The sequence below is a fragment of the Thamnophis sirtalis genome, unplaced genomic scaffold, assembly GCF_051295495.1.
Source record: "Thamnophis sirtalis isolate CommonGarterSnake01/CBP01778 unplaced genomic scaffold, rThaSir2_p1.2 scaffold_4, whole genome shotgun sequence".
In the NCBI taxonomy this organism is placed as follows: domain Eukaryota; kingdom Metazoa; phylum Chordata; class Lepidosauria; order Squamata; family Natricidae; genus Thamnophis; species Thamnophis sirtalis.
The window spans coordinates 38475742-38487201 of NW_028261384.1; the positions used below are offsets into that span (position 1 = coordinate 38475742).

Genomic DNA, 11460 nt, shown 5'->3' on the forward strand with positions numbered 1-11460 from the left:
AAAACAACATCAGGATTGCTAGGTGATTCTAGTACCAAAATAAACTGCAAGGACAAAAATCTATGAATCTGAATTTCAAGGTTTGTTGTGGTTTTAATTGGTATTCAAGGTGGGATTTACAAATGCTCTGCTTACGAAATAAGCATAGGATTGTTGTTTTAGCGACATACTTTGCTAATCTGGGATTTCAGACCTTAGCAATGGTGAAGCTGGCTGAGGAATTCTGGGACTTGTACATCCAATCTGGCACTCAGATTGGGTATAGAATTTGGTACAAAAGAATAGTCTTTTGTCTCCGTACTCTGGAAAAGCATGGGGCATATTTTGTTGTAATAGTTTAATGCTGCTATAGGGTGTTAGGTACTGAACTGTCTGGTTCATCTACCCCAGATATTTTTTTGTTGTTGCTGTTGGGTTGTAAGGAGCAAAGGAAATATTTCATGGCTAATGGCTAATTCCACATCCATTCTGATTAACAGTTGTTTTCTGTACACAGAAAATTATCATCTTAAATACAGCTAAAATTTCATCTTAATGATCATTTGGCAAGGTTTCTAGAGATCTGATAAGATTCTGTGGAAATTCAATATCAACACCAATGTAGAATAAAATTAATTCCATACAAGCGGTAATTTAAAAAATAAAAGGGGAAAACTTTCCATAAATTCTCCCTTTCCCCATCAGAAAAACTTCCCTTTTTGTTTCATTGTCTTTATTTTTAGTGATCTGATTGGGTTTTTTTTAAGGCCTAATGACCCAAATCAGACAATGTAATCACTTTTAGTATATTTTAGAATCACCATTCCTACATTCACTTTTGCTTTGCTTCTTTTTAAAAAGAGAGAATACATTTTAGACAAGGTGTAATGACACTTTTAATGCTACTTATTAAATCTATATACAGTTCATGTCAATGGTAAAATAAACTGTATTCATAGGAAAGACAGGCTTATTTTTTAGCAAAATGAAACAATTGTTTTCCATCATAGAACAAGAATAGTCATGAATCATGTTCAAGCCCCCATATAATGCTTTGCATATCTGCTCTTTCAACCATTTTTCATTGTATATGAATTTCATACTTTTGACCATGCACGTAATTGATATCTGAAATTGATTCTGAACAGGATCTGTAGCCGATGCTGACACAATCCATGGAGTGTTAGCTTTCAGACTTAATGTTTGATACACAAAACATATGCTTGCCTACTTGGGTCTTAGAACTTACTTTCTAATTAAGTGTATAGAGGGCTGTATTTTAAGAATTCCCAATCAGGCTATAGCGTTTATCTTTTTAGTAGCAGGTGTCACTGAAAAGTGCACGTTTTATTGCCAAGCAAATATCTTTCAGAAATAAATTGGAAGAACCCATCTAAACTTAACTCAACTTAGTTTGCATGCACAATGTAATTTTTGTATCAGATTGAGAATTCATCTCTCTCTCTCTCTCCCTCTCTCCCTCCCTCTCCCTCTCCCATTCCCTCTCTCACACACACATCTTGATGAGTAGTTTTCCTTAAAATATGCCATTTTGAGGTGTTTGAGCCAGGAACTGCTTAGCAAAATCTATTAAAGTATGCAGTCCAAAGAATAACTGTCATCTGATTCATGTATATTAGTCTGTGGACTGTGGTTCAGTTAAAAATGCAGACCAATCAAAGTTGTTCTCCCTCTCTCTTCCTCTCTGCAAAAGCTTGCATTTGTGCTGATTTTTTTTATTTTAATGTAACAAGTTAGATTGCCATGTTAACTCCAAATCCTAAACATATGGTATAGAACCAACTAATGGAATAAAATGATTCTTTTGTTCCATTGATATTGTATTTACAGATAGAAATGTGAGGCAAAGGTTGAATTTCTTAGTAAATAAATAAAAATATATAATTAAAGCCCAATTGTGTATTTTTTTCAAGTTTTCTGCAGTTTTCAAAAATGACTTGTGGTAAAATAAGTGTGCTGCCTGAAGGCCTTACATATCCAATTTCCTCTTTATAAGAATGTTTACAGCTGTTTATAAGAATGTTTATATGAATTCTCTATATTCTCCATATTAGTGGGTTTATTATCATGAAAAGAGCAACAAACCCAGTAATAAACAGCAATAATTATCTGTGCAATAATTTTTCTTTTGACTATTTGGCAAACTAGATGAAAGTTTGGACTTAAAGGTCCTTCTTTCCATGAAGAGGAGCTGTTTGATTAAAAGAAATATGTTCTATCTGAAAGAGAATTTTGGGATCCAATTCAATATTCCTTAAAGATATAGGATTCAATTTACAATTTGGCTTCTTTCAATATTATCTTTGAATGGGGCAGGTTAAATAAAGCATATCTATAAGGTCAGGTAAAGACTGTTTTCTGTTAAGATAATTTAGAAATTGATATAAATATAGGCTTTGCCTATATTGCACTTTGCCTTTGTATTTTTTTTCCTTGAGTTGATCCATTATGAATTTCAGTGGGTGTCAAAATGCAGCTGGAATACATAACAAAAGAAATCAGTCATGGCCTACATTTGTTAAAAAGGTGTGGCTACTTAGCAGTTTAGAGGACTACTTACACCCATCTATTGCTAGCTGTCAACCTGACATGAATTTTGCTCTGTGAGCAAATGGAGATATTAAAGAAAATGCAGTGGCTGCCTTATAAATTTTGGTTGTTCAGAAGCAATCACAAGGCTCTATCTAAACTAAAAAAATGTAAGCCTACCTTAAATGTTTACATGGGATGATTTTTCAGGTAAGTAACTTTGAGAGTTGGAATTTAAGACATTTAAGACATCTATTAAAGATTCTTAATGATTGCAGAAAACTAAAGTTGTTTTTCCTTCATGTTTCTTTCTTTCATGAAGAAAAAAACTTCATGTATTATGTTCCTTCTAAGCAGCTTATCAAGCATTTACAAAATCACAGCAAAGAATACACATGCAACAAGCATGTAGAAAAGTAATAAATAGAAAGTAATAATGAAAAACAACAGAACTAGCTTGCTGACAATGCAAATTTTGAAGGAGAGTTTAAAAATAGAGATGTTTAATCTTTCTGAAAATTTAAACATGTCAAACATTCTGTTTTGAAATGAATTCCAAAGCTGCTTATAATATAAATATTGCTTTATCATAAGATACATATGGGAACTGACTGCAAAATCTAGTCAAATTCTGCTTTGTAGCATTGGTTAACAATCATCAACTTACCTGTGGCTTCATGTTTTTGATCTTACTGAGCTAAAGTATATTTCTAAAGTCTGAATGAACCCTTTAAACAACAAATGTTAAAATAGATATCTATCAAATCTCTGGCATATTGCTCTAATTTGACACCCCAAAACTCAAAGTCTTTAATCACCCGCTCCCCCAAACACTCCAAAAATTGAGGCATGATCCACCTGGCTGATAAATGTCTTCTTCAGACAGTGGAAGAAAACACAAATATATACTATTTGATTCTAACCAGTAAGGAAAATGTAACAGGAAAGTTGAAGTAGTAGAACATTTGGGAAAAGTACTTTGCATTAAAAAAAATAGAATTTAATAGACAGACACTTTTAAAGACATTTTTCAGGTCTTCCTTTCTTTCCCTTGTTGCCTATGCTTCTTGTTGCATCAATTTTCATTGCTTCTTATGACTTTATTTTTCTTTCTGCTTCATATTCACACACACATTCACCACCCTCCACCTCATACTTCCCAGTAAGAGAATTGATACTGATGTTTCTGATATTTTAGAGTATATACTAGCCATTATCTAGCCTTTGTAGAACTTCAGAACTCCAAATCAGAGACCAAAGAAAATGCCATAGTTTGAATATGTATTATTATGCAAAACTATATGAAGGAACCTTAATGCTGTCTTTCCTGAGACTCCTATCCTTCATTTCAAAAGATGAGATAGGACTCCATGATAGTTAGAGAGGCAAAAAAGTTTATCTTCACTTTAAGTCACTTTCCCTCTTCACCTCAAGCTAAATGTCCCAAAAGAACAATGTTTTCTCAGATGGAGAATGCTCTGGTCCCTCAGTCATTTGATAGCCTCTTCAATGATATATTGTTCATTGAAAGCAAATAGCAAATGGAAAGAGAATCAGAATTACTATGAGCAAACCGCCCAATTGAGGTATAGTACTTAGAAGCACATCTACAGTCCAAGAGACCATTTTGCATGCTGGAGAATGTACATACTATAAATATAGTTATATTAATGTGTATACATTTAGAGTGTGAGCATAATTCTGATTTGGATTGGACATACATGGAAACCTGATGTAAAAAATGTTCTTGACCCATTAATACCCAAGGGAGAGGAAGAAGAGGGGAAGAAGACAAGTCATTTATCATGCCAAATACTTGATGTTATATATTCAACCCCTCAGTTTTCACACCCTTGCAAATGAATATTTCTTGGTGTGTGTGTATATGTGTGTGTGTGTGTGAGAGAGAGAGAGAGAGGGGGGGGGAGGAAGAGAGAGGGAGAGAGAGAGGGGGAGAGAGAGAGAATGGGGGGGGAATTTAAACTCTAACATGTTAACACTATTCGTCCAATAACAGTTTGCATTGAAAAAACTTTATAATTGTAAAAAATATGTTCTTCAATTAAAAAGAAAAACCTCACAATGAAAAAGGGACGTTTTCCTCTGTTCATTTAAAATGTGCAAGCATGCAGGGCATAGACATGCACACACAGAAAGAATTTGAAATTGCATATAGCTTTTTCCCCAAATCATTTTTATTCGGTTACTGAATAGAAAGGAAGTCAACATTCTATCCCCATCTGCTCTGATCCCACTAATTATCCCCATCTCTCAGCTGAGGAAATCTGCATTTTTAAAGAACTGCTGGTTAGACGGAAAGAAGCATTTAACGTCTCAAAAGACGGGACCTTCATCAGCAGAGGACAATCTTTCTTCTTCACTCAGTCCCTGAATCTATGAGATAAATATTTCCACCTAAAAGCGATGAAGAGTAATTCAGAAGTTCCCGCCTTATTCCAAGTCTTCTCCTTTCTCTACCAAGACTGTCCATTTTTTTCCGTTCTAACTTATACCCTATTCCTTTGCTTTTGAAAGACCTTTACACGTCTTTAATTCCACCCTTTACATTTCTTGAACGTGTTCCCTGAAAGTCAATTGTCTGGTTGTATACCAACTTCTTTAAAAAGCGGCTGAAGCGCTCCATTGTCGTCTCCCCCTCTCAAATTACACCTCAGTATACCACTTCTCTCCACTCAATCCACTGGTATACCCTCGAATTTAGTACTGCAGCCTCTAAGGCAATTTCCCAACCTGGCAAGCACTACAATACCCATCACCCCCAGCCTTATTAGAGATGATAAACACCAGGGTCTACTTCCTTCGAAGAGACACGAGATCCGGGAAATGCGAATAAGAAAAGAGGAGAGGACGCCCTAACCGCCCTTCTCAGTCGCAGTGCTCGTGTCAGGTGTCCCTTTTCTCCATCCTTGGATGCAGCCATGTGTCCCACCAGCTGCCTTGTTCAGCCCGGCATTTTAGCTAGCTTGGTCGCCTTCCAGAAGCTCCGTCATAAAAGAGATGTAGACGATTGCCAGGCGCAAGGTCTCGATCCGGGAGAGACGCTTCTCGTAGGCAAATGTAGGGACCTTCCTCCTCAGCTGCTCAAAGGCTTCGTTGAGGTTGAACATCCTCTTCCTTTCCCGGATGTTGGCTGCCTGGCGCTGCGTGGAGGTGATGATCCGTTTTCTTTTGGGCCTGCCCAAGAAAGCAGTTCGTCTCACCACCCGTCTTTCTTCTTCTTCCTCCTCCTCTTCCTCCATCTCGACTTCTCTTCCTTCCAAAGCCAGCAGCCCTTCCGCAGCGGACAAAGGTGTTTGGCCCAAGGATGCCACAGAAGTAGAACACGTGTAGAGATCCACGCAAGGAATCTCCCCGGCGGACTGATTCTCAGTCAAATTGGCCAGCAAATCGAGCATGGACGGGGACACAGACATCGCTTGGTGCTGGGCCGCTTGCTGGCCTTGGTGTAGAAGAAGCTCATGCATGAATGAGGGACGCTGACTGGGGTTGGCGATCCCTTGCCCCACACGCGCTCCTTTGGTGCCCATCTCAGTCCGAAATGCGATGGGACCATTTATATTTATTCCTCCCCCTCTCCATATGGGGGTGGGGATGTGGGAAAGGTTGCCCAGTTCGGAAAAGGAGAAGCGATAAGTCAGGCTACCGGAGAGACCGAGCTGTGCCCAGGAGAATCGTCCCCGGGAACATCTCCTTGGCCAACAGGATTAGGGCCAGGTCCTTCTTGGCAAGCCGCTGCGCTGCCACCTGAGGTGCACATTTCTTTACATCTGTGTCGGCAAGCAAAAGCTTTTCCAGCCTGGATGGAGCTGAACATGGGGCAGGGTGGCGGCGGGGGTGGGAAGAGAAGCTTTTTCAATTGATGTCAGACAAGCGCAGGGATGATTTTAATGATGTCTTGAAGAGGGACCCCGCATGCCAAGGGTCGCGGTGGAATGTTTGTCCCGTATCCCAGCGCAATGGGAGATGAATGACAAGGGCCTCCGCTGCCTAAGTAAGCACTGGGGCGGACAGGATGGGGGGGCGGGGGAGGACAGAAGAGACGCGAACTTCCATTCCTAAGAGTAACTCTTAGAATCATCCATATCCAAAACCGATTTTCTGTCAGGAGTGTGCAAATATCTACCCAGCGGGGCAGGCAAACACCACTTTCCAAAGGAGGAGGGTCTTTAACCTTTCCCCCCCTTCCAGACTCTCACGGAGATGGCATTTAGGAATCAGCCTTGTATAAAGAATGGCGATAGCAATAAAATAAAGACAAGTAAATGTCTGAGGAAACTTTTTCTATGTGCAGCTCAGCTTCGTTTTTCTTCATTCTAATAGGGCGCGCGCGCGCGCGCACACACACACACACGGATTTGCATTTTTCTGTTCGACTGCAATTTAATATTGAATACTTTTAACTTCTTTTAAAAGTTTTTAAAGGTTTTTTTTTAGATAAAAAATGACCTTTAGGAATACAATTCTTTAATAATACTAATTGATTAGAATTATAATTTGTCTTTCTTGCAGGTACAGTGTGGCTTACATAGCACTCAGCTTCAAGAAACTAAGAAAACTGATACTAAATAGGAAAGTTAAAGTCTTAATTCATGAGGCTGGGGAAAGGCTCATTATTGGGTGCCTGCCCCCTTTAAATTACTGTAAGATATTTACATAGTACTATTATAATTGTATTTTCATTCTTTTTTCCCAATTAATCTCATATTAGGATCATGATAAAATACATTTGAAACTTGCTGGTCCATACAGGTATTTTTGAGAAAACTTTCAGCTTTCTTTTAAAGCATAGATCCCTTTAGGTTGCATATTTAGTCTCTAACTTCCCTCTGTTAAAAAGAAAAGGAAAAGGAAAAAGCAGTTTTCTCTGCCTCTACACCCAAAACATCATAATTGGCATGGCTCTTATTTGGCTCTAGGTCAGTAAACATTCCACTCTCTATTTGTTATACACATTTGCAACAGCTGCTGCAAATCAATCAGCCTTGGCTGTGGAAAACGGAGTGTGATTATTAGTCCTCGATGCCTTTTAAAGGACAAGTCAGACCTCTCTTTCTCCACTCCTGTTCTTATTCTTTGAAAAGCAAGCAATCCGGTTCAAGTCGGACACAGACAATCTAAGGGCATGGAGAATAATCGTATAAATGGGAGTTAGCATCTTTTATGAAACCAGGGGATACAAAGTTTAAGCACATTGGACAGCTCCCGGAACTCAGCATCATCCAAGGCGGATGCTTCAGGTAAACAACAGTTATACCGCAACAGGGTTCATTATTTTGTCTCCCTGTCTTCTTTCTTTAATTTTGCTGGCAGAACCATAACTTTTGCAGCATTTCATTGGCACAGGTATCAAAAAGAAAATGTAATCAGATCAGATCATAAATATATTGTTGAGTTGAATTGATAGCTGTAGGGGTATTTATTAAAATTTATGCCATTAATTTTGTAGATTTACAAAGATTCATTTCTTTGTCACTCATTTTGCATCATGAGGCACAATCCTTATGTAAGTTCAGAACAAAACTTCACTGTGTTCCAATGATATTTTCTTCCCTGTAAAATATATATATATATATATATATATATATATATATATATATATATATATATATATATATATATATATATATATATATATATATATATATATATATATATATATATATATATATATATATATATATATATTCGCTTTGTTGACTTATTTCAGTGATTTAGGTAATTACCATCCATTGTATGTATGTATGTATGTATGTGTATGTATGTATGTATGTATGTATATGTATGTATATGTATGTATGTATATATATGACAGCAATTTCTGTAAAACAGGTAGTTAGGTAGATAGTGTGCTGGCAGAGTAGGGGATCACATCTAGGAAAAGACTGAAGTATGGAATTGTTTATGATCTTCTGCCTATTGCTTCTGTCTCTAAAATCTTTTATTTAAAACAACGTAACACATGGTTTTAATTATTTCTAATCACATTGGAATTTAATTCAATAGAAAGATACAGCATGAATATTTTAAACTAATAAATATTCACTTTGTTGACTGATTTCAGTGATTTAGGTAATTACCATCCATTGTTTTATATGCTATTTGCTATTTTCCTATCTAATTTGTACAGCTGATATCATAAAACACAATGATATTCCAGTCCTTTATTTCACCAAACTAAGGTTTATTCTTGTGCAGTTGCAGCGATGTTGAAATGAATAGATTATAACATAATCCTACACAGAAATAGTTTGCACAGTAAGTTGAGAATGTAGGGTCTTTAATCATGTTTTCTGGAATCTTGAAGATATTAACTGTTAGCTTTACAAAGACTATCCATTATCATTTATTTAAAGCATTTGTATGCTGCTTCCCATTAAAAATATCAATCAAGTTTGCACATTTGTATTTACAGAATGTTGTTTATAGTTCATGGCTACAATTCTTGATAGTAGTTGATAGCTATAGTTTATTCAGTTAGGCAAAAATAGTTAGGCATTTTCTGTCTTCTGAAAATAATGGAATTATCTCTATTCCCAGTAGCTACAATGCAGAATGGCATTTTAATAGAAATTCTAGATGCCCTATATATTATTGATCTAGTTTGAATATTCAGAAATTCAAAGAAAAAAAATCTATGTTAGGGTTTGTAACCGAATAAGGATATTATCTCGGATCACAATGGACTCAGTTCAGTGACTGAGAAACTTGAGTAGTATGTGTTTTAATTCCACTGACTAGGAAACATGGATAGTATCATATTTTTGTATCTATGTTGTTCTTGTGGCTTTTCTTTAGAAACTTAGTTAATCAATTTGGAACTGAGATGTTTTTGATTGCTCTCCTGGATAACTTTTATGAGTACCAGGATAATGGCAGTTTAGATCTGCTGGTCATTTTGGATCACTTAACAGCTTCTGATACCATTATATTGGACTGACATCTGCATGTTTGGACTTTTTTCTCCAGTTTTTGCCATCCCAGATTACTAATTTTTGAATGTAAAAACTCTTCTGCTCTCATAATGGTAACAACTCTTTATGGTCTCTTTAGCTCAAGAAGAGGGAATGCTTCAAGTAGCAGTGCTACAGAATGGTCTCCCAACAAAGATTACCTTAGATAATTTCTTGATCACTTTGAGAAGGAAACATTGATTTTTCCTGGGAAATGTTCCAGTGACTTTCACTTACTGTGCCTTCTATTACTTTTTATTTTGATTTGGTATACATTATTGTCAACTATTTAAATAAAGATGAGTCTCTCTTTGTTGTTTGCATTGTAATCTTATAGTTATTTTAATAATTTTCATTTCAAATCTCATATGAAAATCCTGAGATTATGGTAATATATAAATTCATGAATGAATCAATAAATGGATAAAAAATGTAGCAGAGCTCTTGACCTGATTCAGTACTTTCCCCCTAATTTTTATGAACTTTCAAGATGACCAAGTCTAGTTTTCACCATCTACTTGACAAGGCAACAATTTAAAACATTTTTAAAAACCAAGTTCACATTGGAGGATATACTTCTAAAAGTATATAGACTATCTCAAAGAAATGGATAAAGCAACAACGGAGGTTGAGTGGAGTTTAGATTAATTTAATTTATTCTATTACATTACATATAATCAGCATCAAACCTATTGTGACTTTCTTCAGAATAAATCTTTGAAAGAATTGTCATTTCTGATTATAGTTGTGCATTTCTATTCTGTTTTCTAAGTAAAAATGTAATTTTATGTAATAGTTGTGGAAAACAATGAAATATTTTTATGTATCTATATCTTTATATCAAATACAGTTTTAGCATCAAACCTGCTTAATATTTTCATATTAGCCAAGAAAAGCTATTTTCTTGGCAAAGAGATTAATTGCAAATATGCTTACTCTACATGGACCTATTAAAAATATATATATCATTTTTGAATTAGTGCCAAAGAGGAAGCATTGAATTCTGAATGCAAGTAAAAAATTCAGCCAATTCCCTCCACCTTGCAATTCCTTCCACCTCAGCACAATCTTTTCAGATTTATCAAGTGGAACAGGAATGGCTCTTGAGTTTTCTGCTTTGTTTTTCCATTTTATTCCCCTGTCAAATTTTTCTTTTAAGTTTTATCTTTTAAATGTTAAAATTGGCTTGCTGTTTCTCTCTTTCTCTCTCTGCAGATTTAAAGGTTGGAGAAAAGGGATGTCTCAATTTCCTTCATTATTTCTGTTTCTTAACATTCTCCCAAGCTGAGGTTAGAATATGTAATGGATATTTTGTTTATCTATATAACATGAGATACAAATGTGTTTGTGTGTGCACATACATGTGCATAACTGAGTGAAAAACAGACAGGAGACAGCATGGAACTAGACAGACGAATGAGCTAATATTATATAAATCAGCTTCCATGTGCAAATATGAGGAAGAAGACAGAAATAAAAGGAGAAAGAATTTCAATGTGAATTGAGCAATGTAAGGTAAAATTTCCAAACAATAAATACTCATGTTTGCTGGATGTATTTAAGCAGAACTGAATTCAACTGTCAAGGCAAAGTTGTATTAGATCAGGGCTCTCTAATTTGTGACCATGGGCAACAGGTGGTTCTCCGGGTCATGATCTCAACTGAATGTTCTACATTTGTCTTTTGGACTGTAAAGAAAGTGCAGATGGGGCATGCTAGGGAACAGCTATCTTCCCACAGCAATATCCCTACATCAAAACTCAGTCACGGCCTGGACTAGAACTGGGCCAAGGCTGATGAGTAACAGTGGCGGCTGTAGGGAAAGCTCTGGCTTGTTTGGGGTAGCCTAAATCCTTCACTCTTTCTAAGCCTCTTAGGACAAAATCCATAATCATTGGGCAAAAGGCAAAATCCATAATTCCCCTTTCAGTGTGAAGGCTTGAAATGGACAGGAGCTTCT

The 11460-nt window shown here is 36.2% G+C and overlaps 1 protein-coding gene across 1 annotated transcript; it reads right to left on the reverse strand.

The window, feature by feature from the left end:
• Nucleotides 1-5504: 5504 nt before the first annotated feature.
• Nucleotides 5505-5963, reverse strand: FERD3L (Fer3 like bHLH transcription factor). The gene has a single exon (XM_014076105.2). It carries the CDS (start codon nt 5961-5963, stop codon nt 5505-5507), a length of 459 nt encoding a protein of 152 aa, XP_013931580.2.
• Between the last annotated feature and the right edge of the window lie 5497 nt (nt 5964-11460).